This window comes from Salmo salar, chromosome ssa10 (assembly GCF_905237065.1).
Source record: "Salmo salar chromosome ssa10, Ssal_v3.1, whole genome shotgun sequence".
NCBI lineage: Eukaryota > Metazoa > Chordata > Actinopteri > Salmoniformes > Salmonidae > Salmo > Salmo salar.
Window position 1 is genome coordinate 83,993,638 of NC_059451.1, and position 22,592 is coordinate 84,016,229.

Here is a 22,592-nt window from a genome sequence, read left to right on the forward strand (position 1 = left end):
TGTAAAAATCAGCCGTTTCCAGCTACAATAGTAATTTACAACATTAACAATGTCTACACTGTATTTCTGATCAATTTTATGTTATTTTAATGGACAAAAAAAACGCTTTTCTTTCAAAAACAAGGACATTTCTAAGTGACCCCATAGTTTTGAATGGTAGTGTATAGCAATTAGATATTTCTGTATTTCATTTCCAATAAATTTACAAAAATGTTATCAATTTTGAATTCAGGCGGTAACACAACAAAACGTGGAGTAAGTGAAGGGGTATGAATACTTTCTGAAGGCACTGTCTATGCATAGTCATACTAGGTCTACTGTGTGACAATTATTTTAGGAAACCCCCAAGCATTTTCTCTATGATATGTTCTTCTTTTTTTTGTTAGTGTGGAATGCGTAGGATGTTGTTTTCCTCTTTTGCAGAAGTCTGTGGCGTGGAGCTATCTTTGTCAAGTGGAGATGTTATCAGATATTTTCACAAGCATACTGTAAGATTTTTTACAAAGTTCTTATCAGGCTGACTCACACACACACACATTTTCAACCCTCACCAATTTCCACAGACAATTCATCATTGATATTCTGCAATAACGCAAATGAGATAATTCTAGACCTCAATAAATGTTAAATGAATGTAGAGAATGTGTTTTGTTTTGGACTTGTATTAGGTATTGGTTGTAAATTGCAATTAGACAAATTTTACAACCCAGTGTAGACTGCAAAACATTGATGACGCTGACTCACGTTATCAACTAATTTAGTTAGATAGATTAGATATGAATTTATGAAGTTCCTTGCCTCACCCTTTATGGAAGTTCATAATCTAAGATACTCACAGTAATTTTCCACCTCTCAATGTCCTAGTCTGTAATCCCCAGAAGACTTCAATCATTCTAGTTCACAATAACTCTACGGCTTCATACCACAATGGCTACCACCCTGTAGCACTCACATCTGTAATCATAAAGTAATTTGAAAGGCTGGTTATGGCACACATCAACTCCATTACCCCATTCACCCCCAGACCCACCCTAATTTGCATATTGCCCCAACAGATCCATAGACAATAGAATCTCAATTGCACTCCACACTGCCCTCACCCACCTAGATAAAAGGAATACCTATGTGAGAATGCTGTTCATTGACTACAGCTCAGCGTTCAACACCATTGTTCCCTCCAAGCTCGTCACCAAGCTTAGGACCCTAGGACTAGCGCTTGCAAGAAAGACATTTCACTGTACTTGTGCACGTGACATTAAAACTTGAAACTGAATCTACCGTAAACACAAGAAGAAAAGCCTTGCGCGCTCGGTCTTGGCGTTATGGTAATTTATTCACCCACCAGTGACGCACTTCCAAAGACCCGCTGAAATTCAAAGTGTATTTGAAAAGGCGTCAAACGAACAGCCGTTCGAATCTTTTCCGCAGTTTATGCTCAGTCGTGACTTGTTTGCTTGACCTACACGGACACTTTTGTTGAGGTAAGAGGATATAATATCCGACACATTATAGGTAAATAGCTGAAAGTATGTTCAGCCAGCTAGCAGCAGTAACATTCAGCTATCTATGCATTCTCCAGAGTCCAGTTAGCTAGCTTGTAGCTAGCCAGCTGAGTTATTGTAACGAACCTACCGAATAAATCAATTAGCTAAGTTACATAAACGATAACTAGACACTTAATTTGGTGTTTATTTTACAGGAAGATCATGGATGGGGAATTTCGAAGTGGGTTGGCGACAGCTTTGAAGAGACATAGAGATCCTTTGTCTGACACAGAAGACAATGTCCACTCGTCTGGTGAGTGTGTCAACATCACTGCGTGCGCATGAGTGTTTGTTAAACCCCCTGAGGTAGACATCCATGCCCCGCGGAAATCTAATTAATAAATTCATTCAAAATCAAATGGCAAAATGACATTAAAGCAATTCCATATATTTAAGCACTTCCCTGGCTTAGAGAGGTCTTAGACTCTTATTAAAGGCTTGAACAAGTGTTAATTAGTGTCAACTCTTGTCATCCATCATCAGTGCAGTGTTGGGGCATACACATTATTGTGAGTTTCCCTTTCCTGTCTTGCAGATGTCAATGATGTTCAGAAAAGGCGTCGCCTGGAGGTGTTGGGCAACGAGAACGTCAGCCCTACAAAGAAGTCTTCAACTAGAGACCGCCTCCGCTGTGCAGAGCTGGTGAAGCCTGACACCCCTGCTCTCTGCTCTGTCCGCTCCAGAGTACAGCAACTAACCCAGAGACGTGAGGGTAAGAGGATAACGCCCCCTCCTAAAATAACCAACTCGGAGCCTGTATACAGTATCGATAGAATTAGAATATGGCAGTATCCATGCAACACTCAGATCTGTAGTCATTGAGAAACAGTGACTCCAACAGGGGATGTTTTGTTTACAGGAGGGCATGTGCTGGCTCAGAGATGCCTCTCTGATCCAGGGTCTGGGGTACCATCCATTAAATTCCAGGATGGATTCAAAGAGCACCATCTTATTGGTGAGGATTCTTACACATTTACCTTCCAGCTTCTTTACCATTCATTGAATGTAAGTGAGAACACATCTGCACTAAAGTGGTTAAACGATAGGAGCATCTGGTCTGTTTTTCAGGTGAGGCAGAATTCAGCTCGCGGGTGGAGCGGTTTAGATCCCCCACCACTCCTCAGGCCAGCCCCCTGCCAGCCAACCGGTGGCCCCGTACCCTCTCCAACGCTGTTACCAACTTACAACTGAAACTCGAGGCCAGTGACACACCCAGCTCCAAACAAGCCTCCCGCATACGCCAGGTCTGTGCCATTGAGCAAGGCACTTAACCCCAATTGCTCCTCTAAGGTGCTCTGGATAACAGTGTCCGCTAAATGACTAACATGTATATGTAAAATGTACCAGGAGGCTTGAGGTATGCAATGCATTCTAAAATGTTGATGTTGCACAATTCTTAACATTCCTGTGAAGTTTCGAACGGCTTCTATTTGTCTGACCAATCAGGAGAGGGAGGAGGAGCTGCGTCTTGTAAGGGCCCAGCCAATCACAGAGAATGTCTTCTTAAAGCGAAGCTTCTCTGATTCCTCGCTGACTGAGGTAAGTTTTGTTACCCTCCCTCTTGTGTCAGGTCACGGAATATTGTTGTTAAGGGTTATGTTTGTGGCTTCCACTCAGCACAGTCAAAGCTCTTCTCTGTCCTGGTACCTCAATGGCGGAACGAGCTTCCCGCTGACACTAGGGACAGCAGAGTCCCTGCCAGTCTTTCGAAAATGCCTGTTACTCTACCTCTTCAAACAGTATCTTAAATTATGTGCACAAATTATGACCTGTTTCTCTTAATTGTCTAAAACTCTATGATCATATTTTATAACTTGTTGGCAATTGAACAAGCTTTCAAGTCATGCCCACCTGACCCATATTGCGATTTATAATGGACCCTTTTTGAATTGTGTGAAGAACAGTAATTGTGCGATGGCGGTTATGCAGGGCTGTGTTCCAAATGAAATGACTACAAGTATGCTTGTTCCTCAACAGCATAGCTAGGAGAACTCGAGTACCTTTTATAGTTGAACTCTTTGACATAAAATTGCTTAGGAAATGTGCACACGTTGGAGAGGTGTGTGTCCACTTGGAGACACCAGTTAGTCCTCTCACTCAAACCCTTCATTTTTTGTTTTATGTTGCAGATACCCCACATTTTCCAGGAATAGGCTTATGTTACTGAATGTATCCAGAGTATTTTCAGATTTCGTTATAAACGAATGCGACAACGTACAGTAAATGTAAAATGCACATAAAATCAAGTGTAATGTTTGGATTCAGTCCTGTCAGGTGAACTGTTGTGTACTCACCATTTGATCTAATAATTTTCCTGTTATCTCCAAACTGTTCCCTTTCAATTACTACCGTGGTTATGCGTTTTCATATTTCTTATTTTAACAAACATTTCAATATACTGTAGCAAATTCCCATGTGTATAAAGGGTTAATCGCTCTGGATAAGACCGTCTGCTAAATTACTAAAATGTTGAGTTCAAGTACTTGTTTCCTGATAGAAAAATGATATTTGTTGTGATATCATTAGAGGGCGACCCCACCCGTCTCCTCATTCTCCCCTTGGATGATGTTTAGACGTAGCAGGAGACTGCAGTGGCCACCGTTCCAACCATGGAATGTGAGTTTACTTATATGGACTGAGTAACTGGTTCTGAGGAGAACAGGGTGTCTTGAAATGTCACAGGTGTCACTGATGTCATTTTCATCCCCCCAGGTCACTTGAATGGTATTCGGGTATAGGGTTCACTTGGTCCATCGTATAGTGGTACAGAATCTTTATAATATAAAATTCCTGGAAAGTATTCAACCCCCTTGACTTTTTCCATATTTTGTTGCGTTAAAGTAGGATTTAATTGTGGAAGAAAATTATAACATTTATGAACATTTCATGAAAAATAAAACACTAATATATTTTAATTAGGTAAGTATTCAGTACATGTTAGAAACACCTATAGCAGCAATCACAGCTGTGAGTGTTTCTGGGTAAGTTCTTTATGAGCTTTGCACATCTATATTGTTCAATATTTGCACATTCTTTTTCAAATTCTTCAAGCTCTGTCAAGTTGGTTGTTGATCATTGCTAGACAGCCATTTTCCAGTTTTGCCATAGATTTTCAAGCCAATTTAAGTCAACTGTAAATAGGCCACTCAGGAACATTCAATGTCGTCTTGGTAAGCAATTCCAGTGTCGATTTGGCCAGGTGTTTTAGGTTATTGTCCTGCTGAAAGGTGAATTCCTCTTCCAGTGTCTGTTGGAAAGCAGACTGAACCAGGTTTTCCTCTAGAATTTGGCCTGTGCTTTGCTCTATTCTGTTTTTTATCCTAAGAAAACTCCCTAGTTCTTTGCTGATGACAAGCATGCAGTACCCATAACAATGATGCAGCCACCACAATGCTTGAAAATATGAAGTGGTACTCAGTGATGTAAAGAATTTGCCCCAGACATAATGTTTTCTATTCAAGACAAAAGTGAATTTCTTTGTTGCAAACAGGATGCATGTTATTGGAAATTTTAAAAATGTTTATTATGCACATGCTTCCTCCTTTTCACTCTTTGTTAGTATTGTGGCGTAACTACAATGTTGTTGATCCAGCCTCAGTTTTCTCCCTTCACAGCCAATAAACTGATAACAGTTTTAAAATGACTATTGCCCTCATGGTGAAATCACTGAGCGGTTTCCTTCCTCTCCGGCAAGGTGTATTGATACACCATCCAAAGCCTAATTAATGACTTCACCATGCTCAAATGGATATACAGTATTCATATTTCTACCCATCTACTAATCGGTGCCCTTCTCTGTAAGATTTTGGAAAACCTCCCTCATCTTTTGTTTGAATATGTGCTTGAAATTCACTACTTGACTGAGGGACCTTACATATTGTATATGCGGGTTGCAGAGTTGAGGTAGTCATTCAAAAATCATGTTAAACACTATTGCACACAGTGAGTCCTTGAAACGTATTATGTGACATGTTAAGCACATTTTTACTCCTGAACTTATTTAGGCTTGGCATAACAAAGGGGTTGAGTACTTATTCACTCAAGACATTTCATATTTTCATTTTGTAATGGTTTAAAAGAAGAAAAAAATTTCCACTATGACATGGGATAGTGTTTGTAGATTGTGTGACAGAGCTTGAAGAATCTCAATTTAATCAATTTTAAATTCAGGCTGTAACACAACAATGTGGGAAGTCAAGGGGGTTGAGTACCTTCTGCTGTAGATGCATAGACATGTGCATAAGAGGAACAATGTATTTTAGGGGGCTAATTTGTCTGAGTGTCCAGCAGGCAGACCTCAATGTGACTGGTGATGAACCTTTTGGCGTGAAGGACGGCAGCTTTACCGAGACATCTGTCTTCACTAAGGTCGATGGAGTGGAGCCTCCAATTCAAGACACCGGTAAGACACTGCAAGAGGAGAAGTCAATGCATTATTACAGTTTAAGAGCTTGAAGGTAGATAAGTTAATAGTATATGTTGAGGAAAATCTGACTAAAATTTAAGAATCTGAATTTTGTGCAAATATCAGTGTAGAGGTCAGAATGTGATTATTCAACAGGTGAGGTGGCAGAATCCTCAGTTCACATGGATGTCCCACCAAAAGAGGTGAAGGGGAGACGCATGGCTGAGGAGCAGGCAGAGTGCGCTATGGACATTTGTCAGGGAACTTCTCTACCAGATGAACAACATGAGGCAGCAGAGGGTCCTGTAGTGAAAGAGCAGCAAAAGGCAGTCTCAATGGAGTCAAAAGGAGATGGTGAGGAGTTGGGTTCTTCTGTAGTTGAGGAGCAGATGGGGTCCCTACAAGAGCACCTGAGGTCTTCTGTAGTTGACTTGGGGTCCCCTGTAGATGAGGAAGTGGGGTCCCTGCAAGAGGAGGAGAACCGGGAGGTGGGGTCCTTTGTAGATGAGGAAGATGTGGGTTCCCCTTTAGGTGAGAAACAGGTGGGGTCTGCTGTAGGTGATGAAGAGGAGGTAGTTCAGTCCCAACTAGAGAAGGTTGGGGACCTATTAGGTGAGGAGATGGAGTCTTCTGGAGTTGAAGAACAAGGGAAAGCAGAAAGTATTTTACATGTCCAGGGTGAGAAGTGTGTTCTAGGTGAAGACCAGGGGGAGTTTGGTCCAGAGCAGGGAGAGGCCTCAAACGCATCAGCTGTGTCAGACAGAGAACAAGGAGACACTGTGCTGCTTACAGATGAGGAACCGACTGATGAACCACAGTCAGAGGCCAGAGGGTTAAAGAAAGTCACATTTATCCTGGAGCCAGAAATGATCAATGACTCAGCTCTGTCTGAGCTGGACTCTTCATCTAGCTGGAAAAGAGAAAGTATGTCAGGTGAGACATGTCTAGGTTGTTGGCACAAGTTGGACGGGAGGTGAGACACAACCACGTTGGGTTACACACACACACCTGGGCATAAAGATACTGGTCAAATGTTTCTGTCACTGCCATTGTTTAAACAAGGGATTCAATGGGTCACGGCCAACACTTTGCACCTCATCTTTTTTCTACACCATGAACAGCCAAACATTTAAAAAAATATTTGTTACATGTTGTAGACCAGGGATCATCAACTATATTCAGCTGCGGGCCAATTTATTTTTGAGTGGTTGGTCGTGGGGCCGGAACATAATAAAACAAATCAAAGTTTATTTGTCACATGCTCTGAATACGACGGGTGTCGACCTTACAGTGAAATGCTTACTTACAAGCCCTAACCAAAAGTGCTTTTAAGTAAAAAACTAGGTATTGGGTAAACAATAGATAAGTAAAGAAATGTAAAATGACAGTGAACATAACAGTAGCAAGGCTATATACAGGTGGTACCGGTACAGAGTCAATGTGCGGGGACACCGGTTCGTCGGGCTAATTGAGGTAATATGTACATTTGAGGTAATATATTTGTGGACTGCGAATTGACTGCAAGAAGCCTAAAGATATACAGTGCTTTCAGAAAGTATTCCTACCCCTTGACTTATTCCACATTTTGTTAGGTTACAGCCTTATTCTAAAATTTATTTAATTGTCCCCCCCCCAATTTACACACTACCCCATAATGACAAAGCAAAAACAGGTTTTTAGGAATTTTTCCTTATTTATAAAAAAAAACAAAAAAACTTTGCATTTAGACAAGTATTCTGATCCTTTACTCAGTACTTTTTTGAAGCACTTTTGGCAGTGATTACAGACTCGTGTCTTCTTGGGTATGACGCTACAAGCAGATCCTCTCAAGCTCTGTCAGGTTGAATGGGCAGCGTCAATGCACAGCTATTTTCAGGTCTTTCCAGAGATGTTCAAGTCCGGGCTCTGGCTGGGCCACTCAAGGACATTTAGACACTTGTCCCGAATCCACTCCTGCGTTGTCTTTGCTGTGTGCTTAGGGTCGTTGTCTGTTGGAAGGTGACCCCAGTCTGAGGTCCTGAGCGCTCTTCATCAAGAATCTCTCTGTACTTTGCTCCGTTCATCTTTTCCTCAATCCTTACTGGTCTCCCAGTCCCTGACAATGGAATAACATCCCCAAAGCATGATGCTGCCACCACCTTACTTCGCCATTGGGATGGTGCCAAGTTTCCTCCAGCCGTGACGCTTAGCATTGAGGCCAGAGTTCAATCTTGGTTTCATCAGAACAGAGAATCTTGTTTCCCATGGTTGGAGAGTCCTTTAGGTGCCTTTTGGCAAACTCCAAGCGACCTGTCATGTGCATTTTACTGAGGAGTGGCTTCCGTCTGGCTACTCTACCATACAGGCCTGATTGGCAGAGTGCTGCAGAGATGGTTGTCCTTCTGGAAGGTTCTCGCATCTCCACCCTGAGCCCCTTCTCCGATTTCTCAGTTTGTTTTGGTACCCTTCCCCAGATCTGTGCCTCGACACAATCCTGTCTCCGAGGTCTACGGACAATTCCTTCAACCTCACAGCTTGGTTTTTGCTCTGACATGCACTGTCAACTGTGGGACTTTATATAGACAGGGGTGTGCCTTTTTAAAATCATTTCCATCAATTGAATTTACCACAGGTGGATTCCAATCAAGTTGTAGAAACATCTCAAGGTTGATGAATGGAAACAGGATGCACCGGAGCTCAATTTCGAGTCTCGTAGTAAAGGGTCTGAATACTTATGTAAATATGGTATTTCTGTTTTTATTTTTATAATACATTTGCAAACATTTCTAGCCCTGTTTTTGCTTTGTCATTATGGGGTATTGTGTGTTAAAGCATCAATTTTAGAATAAGGCTGTCACGTAAAATAATGTGGAAAAGGTAAGGGGTCTGAATACTTTCTGAATGCACTGTAATATTTGACTAAACATCATTTCAAACCTTGATTACATTTGTTAACATTGTCCTGCGTAGGGTACTGTCTTTGGGACAGTAAAACGGGTGTCCTGACTCTCTATGGTCTCAATCCCATGGCGTTTATTGTAGAGGTGTTCACCCCGGTGTCATGGCTATATTCCCAACCTGGCCACATTCCATCATGGTCACCTAATCATCCACCTCATTCCTAATTGGCATATCATTCCTCACCTCTCCAACTGATAGTTGATGTGTGGTGAGAGTTCTGGCACAAAATGGTCACTGTGCATCACTGAGGTGAGTGCTTCACATTGATGGTGGATGAGGTGAGTTTCCCCCTACTATGTAAAGCGCTTTGAGTACCTCAGTTGGTAGAAAAGTGATGTATAAATCCAATCAAAGTAACTTGTAGCTGATTTCCTGGTATTTTTAGTCTTATGTCCAACAACGAAAATTAAACAATTTTATGTTTTTGGGGCTCAGAACTTTCTGGGCGAAATAAAACCACCGTCAATTGGGGACCCTGTTGTAGATGCACTAGAGCGACGTTTTTTGTCTGGATGTAACTTACTGCATATGGGGATTTATCCACAGAGGCTGAGCTGAGCTCTCGTGATGAAACCAACACCGCTGAGATGATTGACCTCATGTTTGATGAGGTGCTGGAGGCTGCTGCCCAGGGAAGGATGGAAGAGGAGGGTGAAGAGGACACTGAGGATCACAACAGTGGTATAGCCACAGCGATGAGCGGAATGGAAAAGGAGAAAACAGACACAGAGTTGGACAAGGACAAAGCTGAAGAGGGTGAAGACCTGGAAAAAACCAAGGAACTGGACTCCAGTGCAGATGAGCTGCTGTCCTTCCCACCCAGCTTTATCCTCTCCCCTCTCAGCAAGTCTGTGGACGCTGTGGTCACTCCTATGGTAAGGCTCTGCAGACAGACGGTGGTGCCATGGTCACATAGTTCAATGTGATTCTGAAAGTGATTGGTATTTTACTAGGATCCAATTAGCTCTTGCGAAAGCGGCAGCAGCAGCTACTCTTGCTAGGGTCCACACATGAAACATGACATCATACAGAACATTAATAGACAAGAACAGCTCAAGAACAGCACTACATACTTACAAACGGCACACACAGCCTACATATCATTACATACACACAATATCTAAGTCAATAAGTGAGAGGTGTTGCGTTATCAGTTTTTTAAACCAGGTTTGAGCAATATGAGATGGAAGTTCGACGCAATAATGGCTCTGTATGCTAATAATACTGTACGCTTTCTTGAATTTGTTCTGATTTCGGGACTATGAAAAGACACCTGGTGGTATATCTGGTGGTTTGTGTGTGTGTTAGAGCTGTGTGTAAGTTGACTACGCAAATAATTTAGAGTTTTCAACACATTAATGTTTCTTATAAGAAGTGATGCAGCCAGTCTCTCCTCAACTCTTAGCCAAGAGAAACTGGCATGCGTTAAACTTATATTAGCCCAACAACTAGAGCCTGCAAGTGTGGTGTCAAAAGCAGTGCATCTCTTTATTATGGACAGACTTCTCCCTGTCTTTACAACCATTTAATCTATACAGTGCATTCAGAAAGTATTCAGACCCCTTGATTTCTTCCACGGGGGGGGTTGTTCCTCTGTGTTGATGGGAGAAACTTCCAGAAGGACAACAATCTCTGCAGCACTCCACCAATCAGGCCTTTATGGTAGTGTGGCCGGACGGAAATCACTCCTCAGTAAAAGGGACATGACAGCCTGCTTGGAATTTGCCAAAAGGGACAATAAAGGACTCTGACCATGAGAAACAAGATTCTCTGGTCTGATTGAACTCTTTGGCCTGAATGCCAAGTGTCACATCTGGAGGAAACCTGGCACCATCCCTACGGTGAAGGAAGCATGGTGGTGGCAGCATCATGCTGTGGGGATGTTTTTCAGCATTTGGGACTGGGAGACCAGTAAGGATCGAGAGAAGGATGAACAGAGCAAAGTACAGAGATCCTTGATGAAAACCTGCTCCAGAGCTCTAAGGGCCTCAGACTGGGGCAAAGGTTCACCTTCCAACAGGACAATGACCCTACGCACACAGCCAAAACAATTCAGGAGTGTCTTCGGGACAAGTCTCTGAATGTCCTTGAGTGGCCCAGCCATAGCCAGGGCTTGAACCTGATCGAACATATCTGGAGAGACCTTAAAATTTCTGTGCAGCGTCACTCCCCATCCAACCTGACAGAGCTTGAGCGGCTCTGCAGAGAAGAATGGGAGAACTCTTCAAATACAGGTGTGCCAAGCTTGTAGCGTCATACCCAAGAAGACTTGAGGCTGTAATCGCTGCCAAAGGTTCTTCAACATTGTACTGAGTAAAGGGTCGGAATATTTATGCATTTTATTTTTTACATTTGTTATACATTTTAAAACATTTCTTAGCCTGTATTTGCTTTGTCATTATGGGGTATTTTGTGTAGATTAAAGGAAAAAGTACTATTAAATCCATTTTAGAATAAGGCTGTAACAAAACAAAATGTGGAAAAAGTTGAGGGTTTGCCATACAAGATAACACCATGTAATTTATTAGCCATACCATTCATTACCAGATTCAGCTGAGGTGTAGAGCTTAGGGAATTATTTGTACCAAATACAATGCTCAGGACCAGTTTATTACTGGCCACCCATTCCAAAACTGACTGCAACTCCTTAAGAGTTTCAGTGACTTAATTTGCTGTGGTTGCCGACATGTATATGGTTGAATCATCAGCATACATGGACACAGGCTTTGTTTAATGCCAGAGGCAGGTCGTTTTGTAAACTTAGAGAGGAATAGAGTGCCTAGAGAGCTGCCCTGCGGTACTCCACATTTTACATGTTTGACATTCGAGAGGCTTCCATTAAAGAAAAACCCTCAGTTCTATTAGGTAGCTCTGAATCCACAATATGGCAGAAGTTGGAAATCCGTAAAACATAAGTTATGGTCAATAATATCAAAGGCTGCACTGAAATCTAACAGTACAGCTCAAACAAATTGTATCAATTTTTTTTCAACCAATCATCAGTCATTTGTGTCATTGCAGCACATGTTGAGTGCCCTTCCCTATAAGCATGCTGAAAGCATGTCAATTTGTTTACAGAGAATTAGCATTGTATTTGATCAAACACAATTTTTCCCAACCGTTTGCTAAGAGCTGATAGGTCGGCTGTTAGAACCAGTCAAAGCCGCTTTACCAGTCTTGGGTTGTGGAATGACTTTGGCTTTCCTCCAGGCTTGAGGATTAACACATTCCTCTAGACTCAGATTAAATATATGATAGACAGGAGTGGCCAGTCAGCTACCATCCTCAGTAGCTTTCCATCTGTCAATGCCAGGAGGTTTGTCATTGTTGTTTGATAACAATGATTGTTCCACTTCTCCCACACTAACTTTACACAATTCATACTTACAATGCTTTTCTTTCATTATTTGTTTTAATGCATGTATACGATGGCTCACTGTTCATTGTTGGCATTTCCGCCTGAATTTCCCTACATTGCCAATGAAGTAATCACAAAAATAATCTGCAACATCAATGGTTTTGTGATGAATAAGCCATCTGATTCAATGAAAGATGGCGTTGAATTCATCTTTCTGCCCATAACTTCATTTAAATGGCGTGGGTTTTTTTGTGTTTTTTTTTTTCTTCCCCCCATCGTTTTTTTATGTCATTGTTTTTGGCTTTCAAAGTTTGAGTCTTTTACACTTAAATGTCCCTCCACGTGTTTGCTATCCCCACAGAGACTTGCAGCCAACCCTCCATCCCTACTTCTGACTCCTGAAGAGCTGTCCACGCCCCCTGCTGATAGTGCCCCTCTCTACAGGTGAGTCATCTTGTCACTTCTGGACAAGCAGAACTGACAGTGGTCAGCTAACATGAGTGAAATTAAAGTCATTGACTGAAAATCTTTCGAAATATGTGATTGACTTGTTATTTATACCTGTGACGACTCCAATGTGTTTTGTGATTGACAGCATCGATGCCTACCGCACCCAGAGACAGAGCACCAAGCCAGCCATTCAGAGAGTAACCCCAAGGGTGCAGAGGCATGCCACTGAGAAGTCTCACCCCCAGCCCTGTGTCAACACCAAGGAAAGGATCATGGTCTGTAGTAGGACTGTTGGAACGGTTGAGTCTGTTGTGTGTCTTCCGCGTCATGGAGAGTTACTACCTGTGTAGCATATCATCCAAACTTTGCGTGTCCTTTATGTGGGCATTTACAAATGTACCACATGGATAACATTGGCTTTGGCACTGACCACGTTTACATGCGCGCAGTATTCTGGATAGTAGCGCATATCCTGCTTAAGGTCTTTTTCGGTAGAAGCTGTTTCCATGCATCTTTCGATATCCCACTCATGAGTATCCCTGTAGCCATGAATACAAAATAATATTTCTTATTTAAGTTCATATGGGTTAATTGAAATAGTAACTGAAATATGGGTGCTGACTGTAGGCCTATAACCGCTCACATAGTGTAATATTAACTCCTTACAGTGAAATTAGATAACAATTAACATTTGTTGTCTTGGGAACAGGAGTGGAGAAATGATTTCTTATAGCATCTCTTGAGGAAATGCGAGTACACGTATGTGTTATCTTTGACACTGTTATGCAAGCAGACAGTATTTCAACCACATAAAATATGCACTCAAGACGAACTGAACTTTTATCAGAAATGTGTTTCGTCATTTTCTCAGAATTTAATTTCCTTAACTGGTCAAACTGATGACATTTTGCACAGGACCGATCTTTTCACTTTTAGAGGTATTTCGTTTTCTCCCCAGTCCCTAAATGAAACGGTAAAACTGACAAATTTACCGATGTTAACTACTGTAGATTACTCATGCATTCATTCTATTGACGTAAGACATTCTGGTGAGCTTTACTTTATTTAGTCTTTTGGGGCAACAATTTATAACAGAAGAGAAGCTGTATGTCTCAAACTATAGTTGACAACCAAATGTCGGAAATGTATAATATGGCCTACCAAATATAGGAAATTGTAAGTCAATGTAATTTTAATTTATAGTAGGCTAAATTATTATGGTGTATCGAACTGCACATGTAGTCTACTTTTTGAAGTGGTTTGTTTGACAATCAGATGACATCACACAACACCAATGATATGTGAAACTGAGCCTGCACAGACCACAATAAACAACAGTAAAGGGGATGAGATGTTTACATGCCACAGTATCCCGTCTTACATCAGCATGTCCCAGGCATCTAATCCGGGTTTTTCATAACCGGGATACAAGCGTTTTCGGGTTATTGTGAACTGGATATGTTTATATGCATGAACTCAAAAACAGAATACTTAAGTGTCCCGGATAATAACTGGATATTGGTGTGCATGGATTTGGTATTTTAGTTATTTTATTAGGATCCCCATTTAGCTGTTGCAAAAGCTACAGCTACTCTTCCTGGGGTCCACACAAAACAATACAGAATTACATAATACAGAATCAAATTTATTTATATAGCCCTTCTTACATCAGCTGATATGTCACAAAGTGCTGTACAGAAACCCAGCCTAAAACCCCAAACGGCAAGCAATGCAGGTGTAGAAGCACAGTGGCTAGGAAAAACTCCCTAGAAAGGCCAAAACCTAGGAAGAAACCTAGAGAGGAACCAGGCTATGTGGGGTGGCCAGTCCTCTTCTGGCTGTGCCGGGTGGAGATTATAACAGAACATGGCAAGATGTTCAAATGTTGATAAATGACCAGCATGCTCAAATAATAGTAATCACAGTGAACAGGTCAGGGATCCATAGCCGCAGGCAGAACAGTTGAAACTGAAGCAGCAGCACGGCCAGGTGGACTGGGGACAACAAGGAGTCATCATGCCAGGTAGTCCTGAGGCATGGTCCTCAGAGAGAAAGAAGGAAAGAGAGAATTAGAGAGCGTACTTAAATTCACACAGGACACCAGATAAGACAGTAGAAATACTCCAGATGTAACAGACTGACCCTAGCCCCCCGACACAAACTACTGCAGCATAAATACTGGAGGCTGAGACAGGAGGGGTCGGGAGACACTGTGGCCCCATGCAACGATACCCCCGGACAGGGCCAAACAGGCACGATATAACCCCACCCACTTTGCCAAAGCACAGCCCCCACACCCCTTGAGGGATATCTTCAACCACCAACTTACCATCCTGAGACGAGGCCGAGTATAGCCCTCAAAGATCTCCGCCACGGCACAACCCAAGGGGGGAGCCAACCCAGACAGGAAGACCACGTCAGTGACTCAACCCACTGGAAGGGACGGCATGGAAGGGCACCAGTAAACCAGTGACTCAGCCCCTGTAATATGGTTAGAGGCAGAGAATCTCAGTGGAGAGAGGGGAACCAGCCAGGCAGAGACAGCAAGAACATCATTCGACAAGGACAGAACTACATCAATTTTTTAAAAGGCACACGTAGCCTACATATCAATGCATAAACACAAACTATCTAGGTCAAATAGGGGAGAGGCCTTGTGCCGTGAGGTATTGCTCTGTTTTTTTAAACCAGGTTTGCTGTTTATTTGAGCACTATGAGATGGAAGGAAGTTCCATGCAGTAAGAACTCTATATAATACTGTATGTTTTCTTGAATTTGTTCTGGATTTGGGGACTGTGAGAAGACCCCTGGTGGCATGTCTGGTGGGATAAGTGTGTGTAAGTTGACTATGCAAACAATTTGGGATTTTCAACGCCTTAATGTTTCTTATAAAAAGTGATGCAGTCAGTCTCTCCTCAACTCTTAGCCAAGAGAGACTGGCATGCATAGTATTAATATTAGCCCTCTGATTACAATTAAGAGCAAAATGTGCCGCTCTGTTCTGGGCCATCTGCAGCTTACCTAGGTCTTTCCTTGGAGCACTGAACCACACGACTGGATATTAATCAAGATTAGACAAAACTAGAGCCTGCAGAACTTCCTTTTTGGAGTGTGGTGTCAAAGCAGAGAATCTCTTTATTACGGCTAGACCTCTCCCCATCTTTGCAACCATTGAATCTATATGTTTTGACCCAGCCCTGCAGGGGCACTGTCAGCATCAGCAGTGTCCAGCTCCCTCTCAAGGTGGAGTTTGTCTGCTCTGCCCGCACACGAACAGATGGCCCAGAACAGACAGTTTACAATCCAAATCCGAGTAATTTACTCTCCTCAACTTGTTCAACAGCCACACCATTCATTACCAGATTCGGCTAAGGTCTAGTACTTAAGGAATGATTTGTACCAAATACAATGCTCTTATTTTTAATGTTCATGACCAGTTTATTACTGGCCACCCATTCCAAAACAGACCAACACTTTAAGGGTTTTAATGACTTCATTAGTGGTGGTTGCTGACTCGTAATGGTTGAATCATCAGCATACTTGGACACATGCTTTGTTTAATGCCAGTGGCAGGTCATTGGTAAAAATAGAAAAGAGTAGAGGGCCAAGAGAGCTGCCCTGCGGTACACCACACACGCATGTAAATGTGACCAATGTAAAGAAAGACTATTTAAATGAGTATGGCTGGTTGGAGTGAATATCCTCTCCTCCTGTGATTGGTCAGGTTCTGAATGAGGATGCTGCCAAGCTGCACATGGTCATCAAACAGACGTTGCAGGCCCTGAGCTGCTGCACTGACGAGGACCACGGCAGGGGCTCCCTGGAGGAGGCAGAGGCTGATAAACTGCTGCTCGTCTCGTGTGAGTCTCTATCCACTCCTATCCCACCCCTAACTCCGTGACATTTTCTCTCCCCTCCCAAAATGTGTCTGCTGAATTAGTGTATAATCGTCAACCTCATCTCTCACTGCTATTGCATTTTTTTTGTCCTGTATACGTCTATGCTGGAAGGTATGATGGACTTCTTGATTTGTTCCATTGCTTGATCATCTGACTCTGTCCCCCTCTGTCTCTCTTCTGTGTCAGGTGAGAAGCGGGCAGCCCTGCTGGCTGAGGTGGCCAGGCTGAAGGAGAGGGGGGGCTCAGCCTCTGAGGATCTAGAGGGGGGTGATGGTGAGGGGGACTCCAGCATGTCCCAGCAGCCCTGCAGGGGCACTGTCAGCATCAGCAGTGTCCAGCTCCCTCTCAAGGTGGAGTTTGTCTGCTCTGCCCGCACACGAACAGGTACCTACAGACAGTTAGGCTACGCGTGTTATCACCTTTGTAGTATGACGTTTGTTGCTTCATTTATTTTGAACCATTTACTCTGCTGCTGCTTGCTGCCTAGGTGAGTTGTTTGCCTCATTTGGGTTAAATGTTCAAGTAGTAAAGTACAATTAATTCATTTTCAGCTCAAGACACATTTGAAACCATACCAGGTGATTAATGAACAACCCTCCTGACTATTTCTCTCCTCCCTAAAGGTCGGCCCACTCATTATTTCTTTGTCCTGATTCGTTATGGACCCTGCAACATCGTTGCGACCCCATTGGCCACGGCAGTGGACGCCCAGAATGGAGACACCATCTCCTTCCCCACCTCCATCACCCTGTGAGTCCCGCCACTGGCTCCATATGGAGGAAGTGAGGCGTAAAGGAGAACTCGCCAGACCTATTGTCTGTCTGTACAGTAGGGGGCTGTTCACTTGTCGACGCATGTGTTGTAGGGTCCATGTTGAATCGTTTTTGTAAATTACGGCCAGCACTCTGTGCAGAATCGCTAAGTTCTCTCGGCAGGCAATCCTACTGGTCTGTCTTTGCCTTTAAAGGAGATGCTTGTGTAATATCTGCTGTACCACTGCTGAAATGGCTCTCACCCCTAGTCTGTCCAACTCTTTCTGTGACTGACTGTATTATGTCCCTTCAGGCAGGACATTCGCTCCAACTTTGAGATTGATGTGGAGGTCTACAGCCTGGTGAGATGGAACATATTACTTTATTTCTCACCTAAAACGTGTGTATTCGTAAATATAGTAGATGGTCAGTGATAAGAATGTGTGTTAACAGGTTCTATGTATAATTTACAAACTGTCTTCTATTACTCAGTCCCACAGCTCAGGGAACACCTGCAATGTGGATCTCCGCAGCTCCACCAAGTCAAGGGTGAGTGCGACATCTTCTGATTTACGAATGCTATCCAATGTTCTATGGCTGAAAATGAGAGAGAGAGAGATATATATATATATATCTCTATCTCAGTTCTGATCATATTTATTTTTTAGGTCACTCCAAGGAAGCTTCTAAGCACCATCAAGGTAAATTATCTGCTTTCTTATCTGTGTAGTGCTTGAAATGGTGAGGGGCATATATTTATACCCCCTTTCCTGTTACATGTTTCTAATCTGAAAACGTTATCTTGTTGCTTTTCAACAGAGATCCAACCAAAATGTAACATGTAAGTATTATTGTCCTAGTTGCATATGATCTGAAGATGGCAATTGTCCTGAGTGGTGACAGTTTGATTGGATTGAATCAACACCCCACAGCTTCTACCATGCCGCCCCTGAACACCCGGCGCACCAGCAACTTCTCTCTGGTTGGTTCTCACAAGATCTCCCTGGCCTCCCTGGGCCAGAGCAAGTTCCCCCTGGACAAGGTAGGCTCACCTGCTGCAGTGCTCCAGCCTGGATGAGATATGTTTAGTGTACCTGCACTCCTACAGTATGGGAAGATGTAGGGATGCATGTTGTCAGTCCATTCCATGGTTTTATCGTGCCTCTTATTTTATTTTGAACCACCTGATTGCTAGATTGTATCTCACTGTCACTTGAGGATGTGTGCCACTATCTCTTAATCTATTTGGCTGAATCTACTGCATATCCTGTTACATCTTCAGATTTGCCACCCATTGTAATTTTTTCAGTTGCGAGATCGGATGGTTGTCATTTCCTCAAATGATTTATTTTTCTTTTTTCTTCGTGGTGTTAGTAAAGTTTTCTAGTCTGGGCTGGGCCACTTGTAGGGCTGTGACAATTATGGAATTTGGGGTAACAATTAATTGTCATGCAAATTTGATATTTATTGTAATTTTTTTGTTGACAAACATCTTTAGCTTGTAATTCATCTTTGAGAATGATCTATAACATACCTAATATAAAACAGCTTTGGTACCACCCCTGTCTCAAACTTTACCCACTTCATAAAAAATGAAAAACGATTTATTGGCTAAACTATATGTACTTGAATATGAAATTGAATCGCCCCCCCCAAATCTTCTAAAATGAATGTATTAAGATGTTTTTGACCCCCCAAAAATTCACTCTTACTGTCGGTTACATAATTATACAATAATCATAATTATACAGCCCTAGTCACTTGGGATGTTACCTCTGTCTCTCTCCACTTGTGCACAGATGAAGTTTGAAGGCAAAATCAGGAGACTCCTGGGAGATGAGTTTCAGGAAAAGGTTTCACTCTTTCACTTTTCCCCACGTTGCACACTCACTTTTACCCCTTTCTCTTTGCTTCTCCATTTGACTCCTTTCATGCGGCCAGCAAAACTGGTATCAATAATTAGTCTTCGCTACACTGGCTATAATATCAGTGATGGAGTACTCCATAAGTAGATTAAAAGGTGTTTAGAAATCTATGTTCATATGACTTTTCTTCAATTTTTCTTTATTGCATGTTTTGTTTACCTCCCTAGCTAGATAAACTACAAGCAGCTTAACCCTGGTATCCATGTAATTCTACCTCTGTGCAGGTGCCCTTCCTGTCTCCACTAGAGGGAAACATATACCTGCAACTGGAGAGCGAGAGCCACTCTAATGTCCAGCACCAGGGCTTCCTTGTGAGTTTTAATTTTTTTGTTAACCCAATTCGCTTCGATCTCTCAAGTGCATATTATCCTGTTCCTGTCCTCTATACTTTCTTTCCTGTGATTCATCCTCCACCCACCCCTTTGTTCTCCCTTCTTCCATCCAGACAATGTTTGAGGTGGTGAATGGATTTGGAGCTTGGCATCGACGCTTCTTTGTCCTGGAGGGAAACCACATGTCCTATTGGAACCACCCCAATGACAGAGGCAGCAAGGTGGGCATTGAGCTATCACAGAGGTGACTGGAGCGCTTGGTTCCAAGCTCTCAGGTTATCAGAAGGATTTTGAAAAAAGAAACTAAGAATAACAATTCCATTGTTTATTGCATACATGATAATACACTTGATAATATTTCTGATATCTTTTCTAATATTTCTAAGTTGTCTATGTACCTTTCCTGCTGCAAAATGCATTGCCTCTTGGGGACATTAACGTTTTCTCTTAACTGAATATACAAAGTCACTCTAACTTGATTTAAACATTCCCTTATCTCCTCTCTACTGTTCTCTCTGTTGTACTTGCAGGCAGCAGAAGGCAGCATCTCCCTGTCTTGTTCCTCTAGTCAGAGTGTGAAGCCAGTGACGAGAGACTCCTGTGCTCGCCCCTATACTTTTGAACTGGTCAGCAGTGTCCAGACTGCACAACAGGATGACCAGGGCACTCTGGCCAAGTAAATAATATTACATATTTTCTTACTCCCTTATGACACAAGCAAATTAGCTTGACAACAAGTGGTCGTGAATGTTTTCAATATTGTTTTGTGGTGGACTGACACTGCTAAAGTGAGCCTGTCTGTATCTGATAGACAGTGGTCTATTTTCATTGATCTTGTGATATTTCTCATAACATGTTCTCTCTGTTCTTCAGGTGCTGGTTCTCAGCAGATACTGGGGAGGATCGAGGGGACTGGATGGAGAACCTGAACCAGGTTCTCCTGGACCTGCATACCTGGACTCGCTGCCCCCCTGAACCATGCTAAAGCACAGCCCAACAACCAGGCCAGCTGTGGGAACATGAGGGACAGCAGTCTAACACACTATTATATCATATCTTTATGAATTCTTATGATTACCATTGGGAGATTATTTTAGACGTGGTGATATTTTGCCTTTCCTTGGATTTGTCACTTTCAATAGCCATTTAAAATAGAGTTCCATCGTGTTGTGTGTTGCATGATATATACTATTTACCTGAGCTTGAAGTAGATGATTTAAATGAATCCATATAATCTACAAACACTATTAAATGCGTATCAAACCTAGTGCAGGAGAGCCCTAACGCTAAACTGATGATTAGTCCAATAGTCTAGTTATAATTTTCGTAAGACAAACAGAAAAAAGCCAGACATGGCTACTGGACAATATGATTTCACTACTACAGCATTGCTGTAATACCCTCAAGTGTAGAAATCTCTCTCGGAAATAAGAAATCTGTACCTGACACACAACCTACCTAATCTAGAAACTCGTGAATTGAGTGATTCAACTAGAATTGCAGTCAAGTTGAGTTATAGTACTGTACTTGAAAATCTGAGCCCTCTGCTACGAGGTAAATATTGACTATTTCACAAGTTCAATTCTTCGTATTCCTTAAATCAATCTATTGCTGTGTTGTGCATAACACAACAGGGGCCTGTCAACAAAGATGGTACCCAAGCACTTCAAATGGACTATAGAATGATAAGGTGTACAATGTTAGTGCCTCATCTCATGATAAATCCTAGTAGGAGCCTAAAAGGTGATGAATGTATATGCTGACTGTAGTCAACCTAGTTTCTTTTCTTTTCCTTCATGTATTTACTGTCATTCTCTTTCTGTATGTGGATGTTATCCCTATAAAATACCTGTCAACATTCTTTATATGCACTTGATTGATGAAGGTACTACCAGTAAATAATACAAATGGGTCTAATGGCATACACAGTTTGTCATGCTCTTCTGTAAATTTGATGTGGAAAATATTTGCCATGTTTTTGTTACACCATTTGAGTTTATAGACCCATAAGCTCAAATATAGCCTTCGTTGTCCTCCGTCTTAAAGCTGACATCTTCCTCCATAATATAGTGATGGCAATATTAGCATATGAACGAGTGAGCCATACACTGTTTACAACATTGTAAAGTATTGAGGGAATGGGGTTGGCTATGGAGCAGGAACTCGGGTCAGGAATGTCATACAGGAAGTCATGCCTGTGTTTGGTGTGTACTGCTACAGAAAGAATTCCTGGAGCCCCTCTGGGTGGAGGTGGGGCAGTTGGGTCTCAGATCAAGGTGATGATTGGAAGAGTGGCCCAGCTGTACATCCCAGGGCCCATGCCTGAGTGTTGTGTTCAGCCAGAACACTGGGCAGAGTCTGGTAAATGACACCATATTCCCTATTTAGTGTATTATGGGCCCTGGTCTAAAGTAGTGCACTTTAAAGGGAATAGAATGCCCTTTTGAATGCATACTGGGGCTATAGCTAGCAGAACATTGACATGACTGGTGAGATACCCAGGGACGAGGCCAATGTTATAGGGGAAGTAATGATAGACCAGTTTCTTAAGTGATCTGGGTGGTCAGTGAGATACAGTAAGAACAATGGGGCCCTGGCCTAGTCTCACCCTAAGAGGAAATAATATTGCATCATCTCCCCAATCTGTAACTGTCATTTCTGGTAAATGTGTCTGTTTTGTTAGATACTGTACCCTCAACCCATTATGGTACTTGGCATATGAACCCCTAAAGACATGTTACCGGAGTATTTACATCAAATAAACCAATTGACCGTTTAACTGATTTGTGGAAGCTGCATCAACTGGATTACGTTACAAGCTGGGAAGAAAAATAGTTTTAAGAAATCTCATCACACATACAAAGGCTGTAATAATACCCCCACTTGGGGCATAGTTCTGTGTTTTGAAGAGATCCAGGAAATGGGGAGACATGAACACACAGATGGGGAGAGGTCAGAGGACTTGCTGATACAAATAAATTCCCTTT

General features: G+C 42.3%; 1 protein-coding gene across 11 annotated transcripts; it reads left to right on the forward strand.

Moving 5' to 3' along the window:
- The first annotated feature begins 1,172 nt into the window (after positions 1–1,172).
- Positions 1,173–21,527, forward strand: LOC106560912 (anillin). Of its 11 annotated transcripts, none has more exons than XM_014124340.2 (26): positions 1,173–1,481; positions 1,700–1,797; positions 2,080–2,256; positions 2,404–2,499; positions 2,613–2,788; positions 2,991–3,083; positions 4,071–4,160; positions 5,832–5,946; positions 6,106–6,303; positions 6,742–6,882; positions 9,436–9,764; positions 12,609–12,691; positions 12,843–12,972; positions 16,422–16,557; positions 16,783–16,980; positions 17,220–17,346; positions 17,662–17,710; positions 17,841–17,897; positions 18,017–18,049; positions 18,168–18,189; positions 18,281–18,390; positions 19,148–19,201; positions 19,498–19,584; positions 19,719–19,826; positions 20,136–20,281; positions 20,479–21,527. In XM_014124340.2, the coding sequence occupies exons 2-26, from the start codon at positions 1,707–1,709 to the stop codon at positions 20,588–20,590; spliced, it is 2,958 nt and encodes a 985-aa protein (XP_013979815.2). In that variant the 5' UTR covers positions 1,173–1,481; positions 1,700–1,706; the 3' UTR covers positions 20,591–21,527. The 11 variants fall into 11 exon arrangements, with proteins under 11 accessions (XP_013979815.2, XP_013979816.2, XP_013979817.2 ...); XM_014124341.2 differs by having other exon boundaries at positions 5,835–5,946; XM_014124342.2 differs by lacking the exon at positions 19,148–19,201.
- The last annotated feature ends 1,065 nt before the right edge of the window (positions 21,528–22,592 follow it).